General features: G+C 38.1%; 1 protein-coding gene across 1 annotated transcript; it reads left to right on the top strand.

Moving 5' to 3' along the window:
* The first annotated feature begins 2,502 nt into the window (after positions 1–2,502).
* Positions 2,503–4,011, top strand: LOC131030597 (uncharacterized). The gene has a single exon (XM_057961467.2). It carries the CDS (start codon positions 2,890–2,892, stop codon positions 3,526–3,528), a length of 639 nt encoding a protein of 212 aa, XP_057817450.2. The 5' UTR covers positions 2,503–2,889; the 3' UTR covers positions 3,529–4,011.
* The last annotated feature ends 17,478 nt before the right edge of the window (positions 4,012–21,489 follow it).

The following is a 21,489-nucleotide window of genomic DNA, read 5'->3' as shown; positions in this document are numbered from 1 at the left end:
ACAATTCGATGGCTAAGATCAATTTGAGATCAATGGCCGGGATTCAACAATGAAAACCCTAATTAGGGTTTGTTACTACCATTACATAACATTTAATGCTTGACCAATGATAAAATTACATTTTAAGGACACATGTCTTCTCTGAAAAATTCGACCAATGGATAGTTGGGGTAGGTACATCGAAGTTTGTGCCACCTTCCATGAGTTAGGTACATTGAGTCTGGACATGTTGAGGTGGACCAATTCGACTAGAGGAGTGAGCGCCTCCTCTAGCCTCAAAAAGAATAGACTCCACCCTCTTTGATCTTCAACACTTAGTAGAAATTTGCTGCACTCTAGCTAGACTTTGCTCCTCCAAATTGCACTTCAATTTCGCACTTAGGAAAGGATGAATGAATGATTAAACTTGAACAAAGCATCACCCATATATAGAGCGCTCACCTTAATTCCCTCCAAGGCCGACTTGCCAAAAGGGAAATGAAAATAAAATCCCCCTCAAAAGAAGGTCGACTTGCTTGTAAAAGCAAATAAATGTATTTGAGCGCTCACCTTCATTTAAAATTTGAAAATTAATTTTAATGCCTCCAAAGTGGATTTTTGATTATTTCAAAGCCTAAAAATTAATTTATTAAATTAAAATGCCTTTAATTTAATGCGAATTTGATTTAGCCCTTCCAAAGGCCTCAAAGTTAGCAACTTGGTGAATCAACGCTCAATAATGTAAAAATGAAGGATATCACCAATTTCGCCCTGGACCTTCAGTGAAGGTCAGGAGCGATTTTTCAATCTTGCTCTTAATCCTTCATCTTTTGGATTCCAAATTGCTTCTAAGACATAAAATATCATCTCTTCTTCCTATCCACACAAGATTTGGTCTCAATTCCTAAAACAAAAGAGAGGATCCTGAAAAATCGCTATGGGCCCTCTCTGAGGGTCAGGAGTGACTTTTTGATTTTAGGCTTGATTCTTCATCATTTTTCATTGAAACTTCATTCATCATTAAGCAACATCCTTCCTTTATCTACTCCATCCAGATTCACTTTGTTGTTGCAAGGTAAAATGAGGATTTTCAACAATATCGCTATGGGCCCTCTCTGAGGGTCCGAAGCGATTTTTCGCTGTGGGCTCTCTCTAAGGGTCAGGAGTGATTTTTCATTTTCTGACCAAAATCATCAAGTTTCAAAGGCAAAATAATATTCATCATGTTCTTGGAGGTCTCTTCTCCTTGTCCTAACCTTAGCTTTCCTCAAACTTGGATGAAAAGTTCCCATATTAGGTTTCTCGCTGTGGACCCTCTCCGAGGGTTCGGAGCGATTTTTTGTTGTGGGCCTTCATTGAGGGTCAGGAGCGATTTTTTTGATTTTGGGTTGATTTCTCATGTTGATCCTCCAAATTATATTCAACGGATAGAACATGCTTTCCTTCATCCCTTCCAATCATAAAACATACTTTGATCTTGCAAGAATAATGCTTTTTTGAAAATCTCGCTGTGGGCCCTCTCTGAGGGTCAGGAGCGATTTTTCATGTTTTTGAACTCTTCGTCGGGGTAATTTTATGGAATATAACATTTAAGTATAGATAGAAGGAAATGTCACTTATACTTTAAGTTATATTCCATATATACTTTCAGGATGTTTGAGAGTGGTTTCAGACCTCCAGGAGTTATATTGCAAAATCTAGTTTTTGGAGGTTTTTTAGTTTTCAGACTTAGTCAAATTTCAGGATCAGGACATTCCAGACTTAGCCAAATTTCAGGATCAAGACATCACTCCAGCAGGCCCTGCTATCCAGGTGATCCCCTTGACGACACTCAAAATGCAAAGGCTAACTAACAAAACCCTAAAAGACCTAAAAACAAACCCTAGAAAGCAAAAAAAAAACAGGGGTCCCCATTTGCAATGGGGCGATGTGTGAAAACGTCACAACAAATTGGTACTTGAAAAATAAAATTTATTGAGCCAGACTTTATCGTTGGAACAATTAGGGGAAAGGATCCAGTAGTCGTGCACCCTAACTTCGCGCTTCTCAAAATCCTACTTGGAAATTTCAAATCACTCCGATTTTTTTACAGCAGCTTACTTGGCAAGTCCCCTGCTAATAACTAAGGTTTCAGGGCCACGTCATCAAATATGATGCCACATCAGCATGCTTTTTGCCAAGGTGTCCAAAACAGCCCCAAAAAAAAGTGAGACCAATAGGCGTGCAAAAGAGACCCCAATAGTTGTGCAGCTGACATGGCATCACCTGATTGGTTACTTTTTACAATATTAGTACATTTCTTAACAACTATTGGTACATTTCCTAACAACTGTTGGTACATTTCCTAACAAAAATTGATATTTTTTGTTTCAAACAATAGGTTTTATTTGTTCAATTTTTGGAACAAAAGGTATCAACCACCCTCACAACAATTGGTACATGCTCAACTACTGGGTCCTTTCCCCTATCTGGCTTCATTCTCTTTGAAATCTTTTCTTGGATTCACTAGCTTTGTCAGCCGCCCTTTCTATTCGTGAGTGGCGGAAGTGGTCGTTAAGTTGGCATTTCATCATGCCGGAAGCAGGTCATATCGCGTCATCGAATGACATCTGCTTATCCTCATTATGGAAATCTTTTATCGGTCTCTTCCAGGATTTTAATGGCTTTGTTATCAAGAATATGGTACCATTCTCATTAATCCTGCTATACTTGCAATTAAGGCATGTACGGGTGCCTCTCTCGGCATTTCTTCATCGCCAAAATGTCTTGTTTCTGCTCTCGACTTAAGTGGAGCCCTAAGCTACTCAAACCTGCCATCTCCCTAGGCTTGCGGTTGGACATTTATTCTTTTGGCTCTTGCTGTTCCTTCCCGCTTTGCTTCCTTCTTGTCCTTCAGAGTCTTTGTTTGCAATGGCGGCTCCTACTAAATTCATCATTAGAGAATTCTCAGAATCTGTTTCCTGCTTTGGGGTCGAGACTCTGGTGTCTCTACAATGTTCCCGGAGACAAGCCAACTTCATGGAGATTACGGACCAAAGACTGAAAAGAATTCTTCTTTCGGAAGACGATTTAGTAATCTTAGCGGTGAAAATGACTTTGGGTAGAAGCCACCTGGAAAGGAAGGAATACTACAGGGACAACACCCAAATCTCTTCCAGATTTGTGGCGTCCCTCCTGGATGTCCAAGTGCAAAATGGTGAGGTAAGAGATCTAGCTAGGAGTCTTTTTCGCCTGGAACTTTTGGGTGGATTGGGAAAGGTCTTGGGCTATGCAGTCTTGGGGGTTGGTATTCCCAGGCCGGGAGATCTCGCCTCCGTCTTAGAGGATGAAGAAACTCTTACTTTTTGCCCTTTCCTCTTAGACCTCAAGGGTCCGGCTTTGTTGAGACATAGACAGTTTCCTGGCATGGCGCACTCTTTCTTGAAGTGGAAATTCTTAATTGACCAGAGTGTAGAGCTGGAGAAAGAAGAGGAATTCAGAGAATTCAGAATTCTCTATCCTGAATGGATGGCTTCATTCGCAAGACAACTTAGAGGCTCCCAGCCATAATGGTGGCAATACTTCTCAACAGCAGATTGATCAAACCCCTGGTAGCAGGTTGGGAAGCCAAGGTGGAGGTCGTGATTATGGCCGTTGTAGTGGGTGTGGGGTGCGTGGTCGAGGTGGCAGTCGTGAGGGTCGTGGTCGTTGGCGTGGACATGGTAGGGGTCGTGGTGGCGGCAGGAATCCTGAGAGCTCTGCTGGGCCTTCCCCATCCTCTCCTCCTGGGCCTTCGGCATAGCCACATTTTCAAATTCTGAGATATGATCTTTTTTCTGTGTTGAACTCTTTGTTTATAATCTCTGGTTTCATATATGTTATGTTCTCCTGGACTCTACGGAACCTTTATTTTTTGCCGAAGTCCCGTTTTTTCTTGGTGATTAAAGATGGAAAATGTACTTTTAAATTTATGACAGATCATGCAGGATCTGTAGGCTCTTTCATATGTAATTAAACCTTTTACAGCAATATAATTCTCTGGCTCTACCGTTTGCTTACAAAAAAAAAAAATAGTTAACCTCCTTATTTGGTGGAAGATTAAATATTTTAGTGCACGGTATCAAGGTACCATTTAACAACGAAAACAAGATGTGGCCCACAAGAAAGCTTCGAGGTATTATTTGAGTGAAAACTATGGGACCTGTCTTTTTTTGGAAGACCATAGATGAACATACCAGCTAACAAAATATGGTGTCCTTAAAAGCTACTGTTGATTCTGATTGTCTTGATAATTCTGCAATCACCGTGGATTAATAATAGAAAAGCTATTTACCACAATTCCATTTGCAGCTCATCATATAGATTGGCAAGCAATCGATTGTAAATAAATCGTTGGCTAATTTGCAGGCTTCTTGGAAGTTGCGTTTGTCCAAAGGTGGGATCCACTTATGACAGGGAATGTACAAGGCTGTTATACAGTAATCTTTTCAAATGCATCTATTGGATGTGAGTGAAAACTTTTGCATCATTTGCTTTTAGAAGAATTATGGAGGTTAAATTAATTGGCAGACAAGACCATTACTTCAACGGCTCTTTAGATCTTCAGTTGCATTATTAAAGGGCAAATGTGTGTTGTTGCAAACAACTTTCATAAAATTTTAAATAAGTGCTTCAATAAAGCTAGATTTGATTTGATATTTATACAGCCAATATCCATTTGGGAGTTATTTCTATTCCAGATTAGCATGCCATTTAAGTTCAACCTTTTGATGCACAGATTGGAATTGTATGCTTAATTGCATGCATACCAACCCAATAATTTTGTATAGTGTTTGAGAAAAGATTGTAGCATGAGATACTCATTCATGGACTGACATCCAAAAATTGGTTGGAAGAAAACCTCCTACTTATCTTTATTAGTCTTAATGATACAATCCATGTTGGTCACTTAAAGGGATTTGTACTTGGGCAACATCCGTCAGATTGGAGCCAATTAATCCTTCGGCCAATTGAAAGAGTGGAACATTGACTCAAAGAGTATAGTCTTTAGTGCACACATTGTTATTCAAAAATATTTGTCAGTCAAAGGATTACAGTCCTTTGAAAGTCATCGAGAAAGAAAATTCTATGAAGGTGGTTTCTTGAAGTTCGAGGATAAATTCACTGCCCTGTTTTTGAAATATGGTTCAATTCCAATTGACACGGAGTTTTTGATCAATGTTTCCTATTAAATCTTGGTAGTCAGCTTCAACCAAGAGACCCACAATGCCACAAGAAAATTTAATAGTCACCTTCAACTAAGTTACCCACAATGACACGAGCATTAGTTGAATTAGACATCTTTCTACTACTCTTACACTTGCTTCATCATTAGTTCTTATCAGAATCTCGATAGATATTTCTTTAATTAAGGAAGCATAATAACATTGAATGACATAGTTTGGTCCTATCTGTTATGGCCCCAATAGAGTTAAGCTTGAACTATTTGAATAGCATAAATAAATTTAATACCATATCAAGATTTATCATTTGCATTCAATTTCTTTTTAAATAAACTAAGTTTTTTAAAATTATTATATATTAAAGTTTTTATTATTTTATTGCAATGTCCCCAATTTTAGCCTTTTGGCTAATAAGAGTGATAAGGAGAAATTAATTAAGTTAATTTCTTATAAAGTCATTAAAATAAATTAATTAAAAAGTGACTTTATATTTAATTAATTTAATTAAAAGTGACTAAAGTATAAAAATAAAATAATAATAAAGTCATTTAATAAAATAAATAAAGTGTACCTACCCTCTTCTAGAAGGAATCTCATGACGGGTTATGAAAAAAGATAAATAGAAGACTGTGATTGAAGGAAGGCAGACTTGAATTGTGAATTGTTGATTGAATTGGTTTTGTGGAACCAAGTTGGTGTCTGTAGACTAAGGGTCTTTGGGAACGGAAACTCCCATTGATCGCATAATTGAGAGGGTGAAAGATCTCTCGAGGGGTTGCTATAGAAAATATACATCAGATTGTGTGTACTTTAGATTACCAAGGTTTTCAGATTTGAAGGAGATTGCTAGTGGAGGCATACCCTTGAGCTAGGAAGACAACGATATCCTCTTGGCAATAAGGCGACTTAATTTTGGTAATTGGAGGCAGATCGAAGACTTTTCACCTTGCTATGAATAGTGGTCATGAACAATGCCGTCGCTACAGTGTCGTGAACAGTAGCAGACCCACATTATGACTCATATCTCTCCATTTGTGCATCGAAATTGCTTGATAATGAATGCAGATTAAAGTGGAGACTAAGGTGATATCATTGGGGGTATTTATTGGAAGTTAAAGTGTTGATGTTAATTTATGGGGGAGGCCGAACTTGGTCTGGTCCGCCACCTCCATGTGTCTTCGATTTCACCTTTAGACATTGGTTGTTGCCCAAACATCATCAAAAGAATCAAGTATTGCCATTAGTAAGGAGTTCAATCAGGTTAGAGGCAATTTGGGAGACATCAAAGTACAATGACATTGACATCTCTGAGGCATTCACTTACAACAGTTAAGGTGACATCTCTTGTGGCATGATTTGACATTGGGAAGGCTAGAATACAATCGATTTTGCTCCCTCCATCATTGTCGTTATCTCAGGTTCCTTATTGTCCATTTTACATTGCATTTTCAGTGATTATAATAATTATATCAGTCAAATGTCTTCAGACAGATCTGAAAATGTCTCAGAATGGATGCATAGATGTAATCAGCTTATGTAGTAAAGCCTTTTGTCATGAAATAACAATTAGAAGGCTAGTATACTTGGTGTCAACATCTGAAGATGTTTGCCAACTGTTCGTAATTATGGCAGTCTGTTGTTCCATTAATTTGTGAACACTTTTAATGCCATATGATCATATATTAGGAAGGAAGTGTTGTTTGGTCATCATATATTATTCATATTATGTTTCATTAGCCCTCTTAATGTTGAAAACAAGAATTCTTCAGTGCCCATTGAAGAATGAAGTGTTTTAATCAGTCATATGCGAAGTGTTTGACGATATTCCTAGTGTCTCATAAGCACATTTTTAGACATACAAGACCAAGGGATATTATAGTGGTATCAGAGCCAAGGTCTTGCCATCTTGTGTGGGAAGGCTTCTAAATTTGTTGAAGAAGCAATGATTTCTTATGAGGAGTATAAAGCACTTCCAGAAAAGACCAAAAGTCTTCTAGGTTTTGATTCCTATTTGGAATATTGGATGGATTATGGCAAGCACAAAAGGAGAACAAAGAATAGAGATATCTCACCCACGATAGTCAAGAATTTATTTGATGACTTTGTTAGACATGTGGATTCAACTCAAGAGTTCATGAAGACAACCATTAGGAATGAGTTGTCTACATCATCTGTATAGGAAATTTCACTTGAAACTTCTACATTGGAGGCTAGCAGAGAGCATGTTAATGACATGGGTGGCAATGGTTTGGATAATCATATTTCTTCTTCACGTTCACATGATGAAAAATCAGACTATGGTAGCCAAGGATAGTTAGAAAATCATTTCCTTGTAGCAGTTTATCCTAAAGAAGAAGAGGCGACAAAACAAGATTTGATGGTAGTAAGTGTTAAGGGTGAGAATTCCTATGGAGATGCACTTGTGTAGCTTGAAGACTGTGACAATTTTATTGATGACAGCGGACGCATTTCTTCACTCCATCATGAGAATGAAGATACCTTGGAATCATCTTTAGATGATACTCAAGCATTGGGTGTTAAAGATGGGTTTTGTAGAATGAACTCAAATCATGAGCATTTTGATTTTCTATATCAGACTTGGGAAAAAATGGAAATTGAACCTCTTCTTAGTGGATCAACCACTAGTGTTTTGACTACACATGACGAAGGAGACACATTGCAATGGCATGATAGCATCATTGATTTAATTGAGAACAACAACATTATGTTCCATGATATTCATGAGATTTCAACCTTTACACATGCAAGAGTTTGTGAAGATGGGTCTACAATTATTGAGAATGAAGAAGAAGTCTTTATGGAAGTTGAAGGCATAACACAAGTGCACAACAAAAGTGCTAATAGTTATAACAACATTGTTATACTTCTTCATCCTCAGGGTAATGCAACTCATAATCAGGGAGAAGACAATGACATAGAGCTCCCTAGTGTTGGCATTTAAGTTTGGGAAGGTAGTCATGAGACATGGGTTGCTGATGTTAATAATAAGAGGTATGATTTTGTGCATCACAACATAGAATATGTAGAAAGGACTCAAAGCTTGTGTGAAGTGTGGTTAAGGAAAGTTAGGCAAGCTAACTTGCTAGTTGCCCAAACAAAGCAACACCTACAAAAGGTAAAGGAACGGGACAACCACATAGAACATGAGCATAGTGACTTGTTGTGACCTTTTCACACATCGCCCCATTGCTAACGAGGACCCCCTCTTTTCCTGCTTTCTGCATTGTTAGGTTAGGGTTTTGGTTGCTTAGTGGGCAATTTTGTGTTTCCCATGCCCGAGCCTCGCAGTTTTTGATCATGCCTAGTGTCGTTTAGGGTTTTTTGAAGTTATAGGATCAAGTTGCAAACGTTGATATTTTAATGATCCTAATTTTTGTCTAAGTGTTGACCTTCTTGAGCATTAACGTGTTTTTAAACATGTGCATCAGTGATTTTAAAGTGCCAAGATATTTTCAAACCTTTTGGAGTTGTTTTCTCGCTCCTAGGTGTTATTCAAGTTGATTTCACACTTTATCCCGATAAATTTCCTTGTGTTTCGCTCATTTTTTTGGAAAATTTATTGAAGTCCAGTTGAGTTTTATCAAGTTTTAAAGTTTTCTAGCGATTTTGAGTGGTTAAAATGTCAAATTCCTAAGGGAAGTTCATATTCCAAGGGCTGGAAGGTCAAATTCCATGCTAGAGGTGTTTTTCCCCTCATATTCCGGACTACCCATCCTTTTCCCCCACTCAAAATCCACACTACACATGGGTTTCCCCTGAAATCCATACTGGCTATGATTTTCCACCATTGTTTATCCATGACTGGGTTGTTTTTCCCCTGGAAGCATCAAATTTGACTAAGTGTCGGGATTTTGTCCCGACTACCTTCGTTTTTCCACCAGGGGTGCGGACTATAGTGCGGATGAAGTTGAGGATGATTCCATGCTTGGGTTGATTTTCCACCAGGCTGTTTTGTGACAAGTTAATGTGTATTTTTGTGCAGACTCTTAGTCAATACCCAAGTCGATTTTCCACTAAGAGTAATATGATGAATTTTGAGTCCGGATTTTCAACCAAACTGGGGTCGAAATTCCACCAAGGAGTATTTTTTGTAAATGAGGTGAATTTTTTGTATGGATTTTTATCCATGCACATATCGATTTTCCCTTGGCTTGTTTTGTATGCATTTTGATGAGTTTTAGCATGGATTTTTGTCCATACTGAGATCAATTTTCCCTTGGGAATATTTTGACGTTTTAAATGATTTTTAATGGGATTTCTTAATCCCTACCTATATCGATTTTCCCCTAGAGGCTCAATTTTGACTTAAAATTGAAATATTTAATAAATGAGCCCCATCTTAAATGTTTTTTTTAATGATGATTGACGATTATTTAAAATGTTAAAACAAAATTAAATAACTTGCAATGAGCATTTAATGTTTTTACCCTTCTAGAAGCAAGTTAGTATTACCAAACAAGTATATAAGCAAGTGTTTTATCCAACATTGCTTGTGTGGTGAAAGCGAGAGGCAAAATAAAGTAGAAGAGAGGCGTCTCCAACAATATTTTATTATTAAATTTTTCAGGTGTCTCCATGTTTGGCGATTTTTCTCTCTTATTGGCGAATTTTGGTGAATTGTTGAAGTGAAGTGTTTGATTGAAGGTCTCCATTTTTTCCATATTGGCAATCCTTTCCATTGCTTCTGTTGAGGTTTATTGCCTCCATTTCCAGATTTTTGATTTTTTGGTGAAGTTCGCCATTTTGGTGGAAATTGGCGATTTTTAGTGTTTGATGACTTTGGCGATTTTCTCCACCATTATTGCTTGTTGTCTTGGACCTTCATTGCAGACCGTGTTGCATATTTGAGCTTGATTGATGACATTTTCAGAATTTTCAAAATGGCGCCATAGCTGGAAATTTCAATTTTATTTTGGCAAGTGTTTGTGCCATTGTTTGGGGTGAATTCCTTCATAGTTGGTGGCTGCCATCATTCCCAGCTTGCTGATATGTTGCAGATTTGAGTTTGTCCTCTATTATTGCCGCTTGTTTGAAACCTCCATAGCTGGCTGGAAAATCAATTTTCAGACTTATACCTTGTTCCCAACTATTTTGTGCCTTAAGAGATTTTATCCAAGGAGTTGATTGGAGGCATTTTCAATCAATTTTCAAAGTTGTCTTCCATTGTTGTAGACCTGAAAATCCATTGTAGGGGTGTTGTCGTCAGAAAACAATTTTTTCCAGCCACCTACCTACCTTGCAATTTCACTTGGGAAGCGTTTTTGCTTCATTCCAGAGTTTATTTCTGAGTATTTTATCATTCCTAAGGGTGTTGGTAAGTCTAAAAACTTCATTTCCAGATTTGTCTTCAGGCTAAGTTTTCATTTCCAGCCCTACATACATGCTCAAATTTTCTTGTGTTTGCCTTGGAAGGTTGATTCTCATCAATCAATTTATGCATATGTAGATGATTACAACATATTTTAAATGTCTAATTTTCAGGTTGTCTTCAGATTTTCTTGACCTCCATTGTTGACTACGGAAGGTGTTCTCAGACATACTTTGTGTGAAAACACAACCTTTCACACCTTTCCTTAGTTATCGTTGATCCGGTATACTCCTTTGCATTTTAGTTTGCATAATTTCTAAGTATAAGGAGGTATTAATGAATTTTATAGAGGGTTTCCATGCCCTAGTGTTGTCACATTTTGAATCTAATTGTCAAGATCTACCAAGAGTGTGGATTATTTTCCTGACTTTATGCTCTAATTAGCCTAAAATATTTAGAAAGTCGGGAACTTTATTTATTTTCCTAAGTTTTAACTTCAAGCTTCGTACAGGTGCGATGTCGAAATTTAGATTTAAGGAAAGGAAAGAACTATTGAAGATACTGTAGATTGGATTTTATCTAGAGCTCAAGATTTCATCTAGATGTAAGGAGATCACAGATACAAACATGCATTCCCTAGACATGAACCAGATGCGACAGTGGATGTTCGGAGTCAAAAATCAGATTCTTTTCCTGACATATGTGAACATTATGAAGAGTGGCATTTTCCATGCCGCTGGATTTCTATAGTCCATGCAATGCAATGAGCTTATCCTAGAGTGTGCATGATGTTATGATCCTCTCACGCAAATGATCAAAACTCCTAAGGGCATTGTCATTGCCTACTTTGCTGAGGATGCTATTGCTAAGGTGTTCTGAATTCCATGCAGAACAGATATGAAGAATGCGACCAAGGATGAATATAAAGAGCGGTACACGGAGATTATGGGTGCTTGCAAGAATATGATAAACAAAGAGTGGATGATTGAGCCTAGGCTTCATCATTCCAAGGCTCCCAAGGTAGTTATGTGCACAAACTTCAAAGAGGAGTATAGTGACTTAATATTCCTATTCAACATAGTGATGGGGATGTCGCAAGGAGCAATATTCGATGGATGGATGTTCTATTTCATCCAGGATTGTCTTAGAGGAACATTGGTAAATTGGTCTAAGATTATAAGTGACAATCTTGACTTTCAGTTGAGGAATGTAGAGCGGTCCAAGTCATTCACCATGACTTCCTACTTGCTATACCTGCTTGCACGGTTTGTTTCATACAGAGGATTGATATGAAAAGGTGAAGTCGGGAATGGGCAAGGACAATTCATGAGTCATGAATGCTACCCACAACTGAGCATGTATAGGATTGAAGACTATAAGAGAGTGAATGATGTATTCACTGTGTACATCACGCGGATGCTGCAAGGCGGAATCCATAAAAGATTATCCAAGGAGGCAACATAGCTGATAGAGAAATATGGATCATGGTATATTCAGTTTCCCACTTTCACATACCTTAGGATTCATGGGTTTCAATCCGAACCCTCCAGGCTTCCTAGGTATCCATCTGACAGAATGATCTTGTTGGAAGTGGTGAGACAACTTCTAGAGTTTGATCTCATTCAAAGAGAGAAGCATAGGACAGGAATGACATTCCCTATTTCAGTTGGGAAGACACCAGAGGTTCGCCAGTCTGCCTTAGCCGCCAGCACTGCGAGTGAGGAGCTTGCATTCTATCGATTTGCAACCTTCAAGAAAAGAGAAATATTTGATCCAGAACGTCAGTGGATTTCATGAGGAAGTGTGGACTTTTCCTCATTCTTGATCAAGTGTTAAATGACAGGGATCATACGCATCCACAGTATGAGAATGAAATGAAGAAGACAATCTTATTGCCTAATTGGTCAGAGTCAGAAGAGATTGGCCTGAATGTATTGATGAGAGAGGTCTTGAGTTTTTCCCATGCATGGGTAGATATATAGATGAATAAGTTAGTTGATATGGGTGTTCCTTTCACTTATGAAAAGATGAAGCCAAAAGAATCTACTTCCGAAGATGATCAGAGGACTATCAGTGATGTCAAGATTTATGCAGACGAAGAGAGTCAAGCTCACAAGAGAAGGAAGAACAAGTCAGGAGAAGTCAAAGCCAGAGGGAAGAAGATTGAGGAGGTGAAGAAGAAGAAACAAAAGATTATCATTCCTCCACCTATCACTCCTTCACCACCTCTCAGTGTCTCATCAATTAAGGTGATTGAAATAACAAAACAAAACAAGGAAACCCCACAATGTTCCAACACAATGATACTACCAGAGAATATTCAGGAGTTACATGCCACAACGACATCTGCACCTCCAAATGAGAATGATGATCAGCCAGGATCTCCTACTGTCCTTTTGGAAGTTAGTTTGGGAAATGAGATATACGATTTGACCAGGAATAATGATGATGATGATGATGATGATGATGTTATCTCGGCATCGAGAGGACTTGATCAAGAAATGTGTCTCGATGATGGTATGGAGATGGCCGCTATTCCTAATTGGCTGATGAGAAGTATGGAGAAAACTAAGAAAATGGTCAAGGTACAACCTATTGATGACATTGATGACTACCTAGCTAGGAGTGCTAAGGAGAAGGAACCCAAGAGAGCAGAGATTTTGTCGCACATAGCTAGAGATGACACAGGAATGCAGACTGTGAAGGTTGTTGTTCCTATTGCAGGCGTGACAAAGGACATTGCTACTCCTATGGATTTTCAGATCACTTCAGTTGCCCTTGGTCGTACATCAAGAGAGCAAGAGTTTCAGGAGGATGGTGAAAACCTCAAGGTAATCGACGCAAGGTTAGACAAAGAGATTGCAGAGAAAGAAAGGTACAGAGAAGAGAATATCAGACTTAGAGAGTATACTGTAAGGATAAGCCGTGAAAATCCCACCCTTATTTCCCCTATTGCAGTTGACCATGGAATACATTCACACTATAAGGTAGCAAGGGATACACTCTCAGAGGTGGAAAAGTGGATTGAGAGTACAAGAAAGTAGAAGGCAAATGATTTCCTTACTCAGTTTGTCCAGGCCTATAATAATATTACAAGACTCGTATTTAGAATCCAGTATTTGGAGGGACTTTGGGAAGAATTCTGGCCTATTTTGGAGAAGACTATTCCACGCCTCCAGGCTTTGAAGAAGATTCCTAATTCCACCTTGGTCAGCGAGAACATTGTGCACAGTGGAGACATATACAATTTCCATGGCTGCTATTGTTCATTAGCCATGAAGAGATCAACTTATGAGAACGCCCAATCAAGTTGTATGGATATGGAGGGATTGATTCAGGACATTGAAATGAAGATCCTTGCCTCAATTGAGGAATTATTAGGTGTTGATGTTAGTGATGCTAGTGGTTTACACTTAGCTGAATTAAGAGACAAGATGAAATTTATATATTTTTGCTAGTTGGACTCTTTGAAAAAGAGTTAGATAGACGACTTGGTCTCTTTGTTGATTCATATTCATATTTCACAGAAGCTCATGCTAGATTGGGAGAACACTTTGGACGCTTGCTCGAATTCACTGGACGTGATTGATTTGCAACAAGATACCTTGCCTAGCTTTTCCATGGAGGAGTTAGATTCAGTATTGGCTAGATTCTTGGAGTATGCTAGGAGAGAAAAAGAGATGCAGGGAGAAATCTTCTAGAAGATTCCCTATTTGATGACTAGGTATCTTTTTATTGGACCATATGTAGGTGGTGCCATTTTTATGTAAACCCTAATTAGGGCAATTCTAGGGTTTTGTTGGCATGATCTTGGCCATTGATCTTGTATCAAATATTGGCCATCCATTTTGTAAGAGACTCTATATATACCTCCTTGTATCTCGTTTGTAAGGGAGAATTTTTGTAGAAGTGTTGGTATATGCTGCAGCTATTTGAATCTAAATCATTGTTCAATTGTTGGTGATTTTGCTCTTCAAATGTTGTCTTTGCATTCATGGTTCTTAATTCCTCCAAGTTAGAATTTAGATTATAATTTATTTTCATGTATGTTAGATTGAGTGAAAGATTTGTTGAATATATTTGTGTGGAATCCTTTATCCATACCATTAGCCTCTTGCCGCTAGTAAGTGTGCCTTGTGTGGTCAACTGGAAATTTGAGTAAGCTTAACTTCAACTATTACACGCCCCTTGACAAGAATCAACTTGGATGGTGTCAACGTTTGATGGTGATATCCTCAAAATCCTTAAGTATACCTTAGACAATTGCACTAAGCTTGTGTCAATATTTGTTTGTGAGACCCCACCTAGTTTGATTCCACTAGATTTGTTCATCATTTCCTACATTCCTAGGCCTATAATAGATTTCCTGAACCCTATTCCTTTTGCCCATTTTTTTAGTAAGAATTAAATCCAGAGCTTCATTGATAAACCTAAGTTATCAGTACAGCTATTTTGCATTTTCATGATCGAAGAAGACAATCCTAGCATTTGCGTAAGTTCCCAAGTGAACACTACAATTCACATCGATCATTTTAGTTGATCTTATCCTTAGCATCTGAGGTGATTTTGTTCAAGAGAGGGTAAATTACCTTGGTATTTTATTCTGAAATGTTATGTGCATAAAACACACATCAACATTCTTTTGGTGCTAGAAGGAGGGTCAAACATTATCATGTCGTGAATAGATGAACTATAGATCCTATCAATTCATATTTGCAAGGAGTTCTTCACGCTCAACATTCTTTTGGAGGGCTTGATTTGCGATCATCTTTGAAGATTATGTTCCAGAATGGTGTTGCCTGAGGAAGAACTTATCCAAGGTGAACAAAGAGATATCATTTCACAATTCAATACTCTTGCTTGGAGAAACCAAAGTAGTCACGCTAAATTCAGACAAGTGAGAAAAGTGATAGACAAATAAGAGCGGTTGGGAAACTTGCCTCCGATTATCATTGTTCCTGTAGCAGTTGATCGTGAGAACCGGTCTACCAATCAACCTGAAAGAAATTGAACCAGTTGAAGATTTCAAGTTAGTATGAGATATAATGGTGTTGCCTGATCCTGATAGAACAAACGAGTTTGAATTGGATGAACTTGAGTTCAAGCAACCGAACTTGGGAGACAAAAGAAAGATTATATCCAGTTTGAACAACCTTGCTTGGGAAGTGAAAACAAATGCACCACAATACATTAGAGTTTCTTTTGTCTTGGACGAAGACAAAGAGATAGCTAAACAAATTGACGAACAAATTGAGGAGCAGATTGAAAGAGATTTACTTGCTCAAAGATAACAACATGTCCAGATTGATCCTAGATAGATCACGCTGGATTGCATCAATTCCTTTTCACCCGAGAGACTTTAGAGAATTCTGAGATCAACTCCTCGAGAACGAAGACATTGTGAGTTGAGGACTCCTCACAGATCCGGACTTGGAAGGCGAGAAGCTTCACCAAGTTCAGATATAGTAGATAGAGATAGATTATTCAGTCAAAGGTACATGCTGACAGAAGACAATAGTTTTCCAGATCCTCCATTTCAGGATCAAGATCCAAATCAAGAGGAAGCTCAATAGTTTCAACAAGAAGACCAAGAGATGGCCGAGAATCGAGGACCACCTCCAAACGGTGCTACCTGGTTGGTTACCAACCCGTCACTGCTCGCTTTCAATGACATTCATGAGATGTCGAAAAATCTAGAGAATTTATGTTCGAAGTACAATGCTAGTGACTCAAGTCGGACGACGGAAGATCACATCAAGATGTTTGAAGACCATTTGAGAAATAGACCAATTGAGTATGGAGATGTGGCTTGTAGAATTTTTTCCTATTCCCTGGGAGAAGAAGCGTACATTGGGTCATCCATTTACCTGTAAGATCCATCACCTCATGGGAAAAATTGAAGGAGACATTCATTGGAAAGTTTGGAATCCAAATTTCCCCATCGGAGTTGCATAGACAGTTTGTTGAGTGTAAAAGACAAGAGAATGAACCTATCAATTCATTCAATAACCGATTCCAGAAGGCTTATACAAGGTTGCAGACTCCTTATCTCACTTCAGATGCTCGAGAGATATACTACCATGCTCTATATCCCCTTACAACTATGTTTGTGCGAACTCATCCCTCTCCAACAAATTTGAATGAAGCGTATGCAAAGGCAATAGAAGTTAGTAAAATATTGCATCAAAATCTTAGTGGACCTTTGCTCAATTTGGGGTCACCTACGACCGCAAAACAAATTCAAAATTTAAGCCAAACTTTGGTGCATCATACATTGATAATGAATCAAGTTCCACAACCGATGTATCCAGTTGCTTCGCCATCAAATCAGTTGGTACTCCATCCTGGGGCACCCATTTCTCAAGCTTCGCAGATGCATCCGGTGTACCTGCAAAATGTCGTGACATACACAAGGATGTAGGAGGAGAAAGAAGAAATGAAAGAGTTAATAGACCAAGTAAAGAAATTATCCACAGAGGTTACTCATTTGAGGAACTAGAACAATCAGCTCTACAGTATGCATAGAAATTATCAAGGTGGTAATCAAAACAACAATGAAGATTACCAAAGTAACAATCAAAATTATCAGAACAACAATCAGAACAACCAAGGATATCATGGCAATAATCAGAACTATCAGAAGAGAACGTGGAATACTGCACCCAACAATGGAAATGTGTCATCACCTTTTGACAATCTGCCAGCTTCAGAAAGTCGACCTGCTGACAGAGTCTTCCTTGCGGAGGCTACCTTATCAAATTGGTGTTGATTACACAACACTAGTCAACATTCGAAATTGCATTGTCCTGACTTCAAGGTTGTTGTTGATATTTTCTAGTTGGAAGTGCGAAATAATGAAGCATCAGAAAGTACTCCAACAACGGGATATGAAATTGTTCCCACTAAAGATATGACCAAGCATTAATTGTCAAGGATTTCAGGTTTCTTCCAGTTTATGAAGAAAGTTTAGTGTGCGAACAAAGTAGGAGATTTCCTCCTGAATCGGCAAATGGACCTATGGTTCCGCCTAATCCTTAGTTCCCACCTTCTTCAGTGAATGGGCCTATTGAAGATCCAAACTACTATTTCCCACCATTGAATAACATTGTTTTGGTTGAAGGAATTAAAGAGGTATTTCATCAGTCATCAGGAAACACTGGACCAAGAGTTTATCATAGGAATCAAAGGAATCAAGAGCCTTTAACTAATTCTATTCCTTCGAATAATTTTGCTACGCCACCAAATCCAAGTGCTAGCAATACACCAAGCTATCCACAAGATTCACCTAAGTATAGATAGAAGAACATTCCCCCTCTAGGAGAGGAGTTGAAGCAGCTGAGTCTATGTGTGTTAGAAGAATTCAAGAAAGTCAAGGTAAGCCTACCATTGTTTGAACTAATGAAGGCACATGATAGAAGAGATACATTAATGAATGAACTAAATGAGAATACTGTTGGGAGAGCTACATCTCAAACTAGTTCCAACATTCAAAGAAGTACAAATATTACTCAAGCAAGCATAAATGTGGTTCAGGATGAACCAAATATTCAACAGTCATCAGAAGAGGCATATGCAATTCAAGATTCATCTAATATGCCCAATAAAGAAGAATTAATGAAGACAACAAATGTGCCAAAGAAAGAAGATATGCTAGAAGGCAAAGCTTTTCTCACAAGAGATATGTCAAGAGAGTCAAGGATTCACCAGTTCTGATTGAAAAACCTACCAAGGGTGAAATCCTTCCTAAGAGTGAGGTTGCTTCTTTCGAAAACATGGTTAAAAAAGATGAAGTTTCCAAAGAAAGTGTGAAAAAAGAAGAGAGCTTGCAAGTCCATAGGGATAAGCCAGGAGTGAATTATCAAGATGAACCAGCCCCATTCTTGCTTTCAGTAAGGATATTTGGAAAACTTTTGCATAATTGTCCGGTAGATTCAGGAGCTTCAAGTAATGTAATGCCAAAGGCTATATGCGATAAATTGGGTCCCGTTCCCATACAGACTAGTAAAAGAGTCACACAATTAGATAAAATAGAGGTACCTATGATTAGAGAGTTGAACAATATTCATATGCAGTTGGCTGCGGATCCAAGAGTCTAGCACTTCATAGATATATCAGTTGTAGGCATTCCAGATAGATATGGCATGCTCCTGAGTTGACATTGGTCAAGGAGATTGAATGGTTACTTTTTGACCGATTTCTCTCACATGTGGCTGCCATGGAGAGGTGTACCAAACCAGATCAGGATATATAATACCCCAAGATTAAGATTGATGATAACAATGAAATTCTTTTCCTAGAAACAGATCTAGGGAATTACAGACCAAAAGCTACAAAGGTTTTGATGCTTCAAAACCGAGTTGAAAAAATGGAACGAAATCATGAGATTGTGAATTCCATGAAAGTTGTAGTAGAGAGTGATCATGATACAGATGACAAAATTGATATGCTTGAATTCCATGAAATTCTGACACTTGAAGAAATTAGAGAGGCCTCTCCTAGGCCAGATGAAGAAATTACAGATAAAACCAGAGAAGAAATACATGACTAAGATCAAGTTTGGACATTGAGATTTGATGGTTCAAAGTCAAAGAAAGGATCAGGAGCCGGATTTGAAATAATCAGTCCCTCAAGGGAAACTTATTTGGCCTCCTATAGATTACAGTTTCCATGTACGAACAATGTTGTTGAGTATGAATCCTTAGTTCAAGGGTTGTTATTGGCCATTCAGATGAAAGTAAAGATTATACATGTGTTTGGAGATTTAGAAATTGTAGTAAGACAAGTGCGAAAGAAATATGCCTGCCACAACAAAAGATTGACAAAATACCACAATATGATATGAGATCTCATCGAAATCTTTGATGCTTTCAATATCAAGTCAATATATACAGATTACAGAACCAAGTGACAAATGCACTTGCAGAAGTTGCCAGTTCTTTGGCACCCATCACCATGGAAGGATTAAAGAAGTTTACAGTGGAACTCACATCAGTTCCATCCGTACCAGATAATGTCACCAATTTCCAAGTTTTTGAAGACGATAAGCATATATTAGATTTTCTGACAAATACAGATATTTTCCTGAGTCAGGTTATTGATGAAGAGGAAGCCGAAGTAGCAGAATATGATTCAGATGGTATCCTATATTTGAAGACACACTTCATTCCTAAGGGAATGATAGAGCTAGAAATAATATTTGATCGAGATAAACTAAAGGTAGAAAGATTGCATGACTCAAGTGGAAGTGCCTGTGAAACGGTGAATTTGGGAAATGACAAAGAAGTTAAGAATGTATTCATAGGGAAAGCATGCATACCCAGTGAAAGGGAAGGCATATTGAAGAACATGAGAGTTTTTCCTGATGTGATTGCATGGGGGTATGATGATTTGAAGACATATGATACATCAATCATTACACATATTATTCCCTTGAAACCAGATACTAAGACATTTACGCAGAGATAGAGGCTAGTGAACCCTTTGTTGGAGCCTCTCATATATCAAGAAGTGAATAAATTGTTATCAACAAGGATTATCTTTCTCGTGCGACACTCGACGTGGGTCGCCAATTTGGTCCCAGTTAGAAAGAAGAGTGGAGAGATAAGGTTTTGTGTTGATTTCAAAAATTTAAATTAAGCATCGGAGAAAGACAACTACCCGCTCCCATCATTGGATGAGTTTTTACAGATTGTGAATGGATCGCATATAATGTCCTTTTTGGATGGATATTCAGGATACAATCAGGTGATGGTAGAATATTAAGATAGATTAAAGACAACCTTCACCATGAAGTGGGGTACGTTTGCATATAGAAGGATGCCATTTGGCTTAATCAATGTTGGAGCCACGTTCCAGAAAGCTATGGATATTGCATTTGAATATTTGATTGGAAAATGTATCATTATTTACATGGATGACATTATAATTTTCTCAAGGAAAAGAGAAGATCACATTGAAGATTTGAGAAAGGTGTTTCAAAGATGCGGAAAATACGAAATATCTCTTAATCCCAAGAAATGCATATTTGGGGTTACAGAAGGTAAATTGTTAGGACATATTATCTCAGAGAAAAGAATCTCCATTGATCCAGAAAGAGTTGAATCTATATCCAAGATAAACCTCTCGAACAGTAAGAAAGAACTGAAGTCCTTCTTTGGTAAGATCAATTTTGTGAGGAAATTTATCATTGGATTTGTTGAGATAATATGGCCATTGAATGAAATGTTGAAGAATGGTGCTAAGATGGAATGGACTACAGAAGAAAATAAAGCATTTGAAGAAAGTCCACCATCGTTGAGGCTCCTATTTTGGTCAGTCCTGATTATGAGAGACCTTTTTATGTGTATTCATTCGCCTTAGAACATACTTGTGTTGCAATCCTTACACAGAAGAACGAAGATAAAGATGAACATCCCATAGCATTTATGAGTGTACCGTTGAAAGATGCGGAGCTGAGATATCCAAACGTAGAGAAACAAGCTTATGCTTTGGTGAAAGCAATAAAGAAATTCAGACATTACATTTTGAGGGAAAAAGTTCATGCCATTGTCCTAGATGCAACAGTTAAGACACTCCTTATGCAAAATGAATTAGGAGAAAGGAGAGGAAAGTGGATTGCCACTATCCAGGAGTATGACATTGAGATCCAACCAATGAGACTTGTTTGAGGTCAAGCCTTAGTGCAGACTTTAGCAGTTGATGGACCCAAATTAGTCCAACAAGTCTATGCAATTGAGGACGTCACTCCAGATGAATGGTATAGAGATATTGCTTGTTATTTATTGAACCATAAATGCCTCACGCATATGAGCCTTGCTCAGAAAAGAGATTTAAGATTAAAGTGTCAACATTTTATGTTACAAGGTTCAGTTTAATACCGAAGAAATCATGAAGGAATATATTGAAGATGTGTTGGAAAGAATGAAGCTAAACAGATTGCGGAGCATTTTCACAACAAATTTGGGATAGGTCGTGGTGCAA

This window comes from Cryptomeria japonica, chromosome 8 (genome assembly GCF_030272615.1).
Source record: "Cryptomeria japonica chromosome 8, Sugi_1.0, whole genome shotgun sequence".
Lineage (NCBI taxonomy): Eukaryota > Viridiplantae > Streptophyta > Pinopsida > Cupressales > Cupressaceae > Cryptomeria > Cryptomeria japonica.
This window is presented reverse-complemented; position numbering and strand designations above follow the sequence as displayed.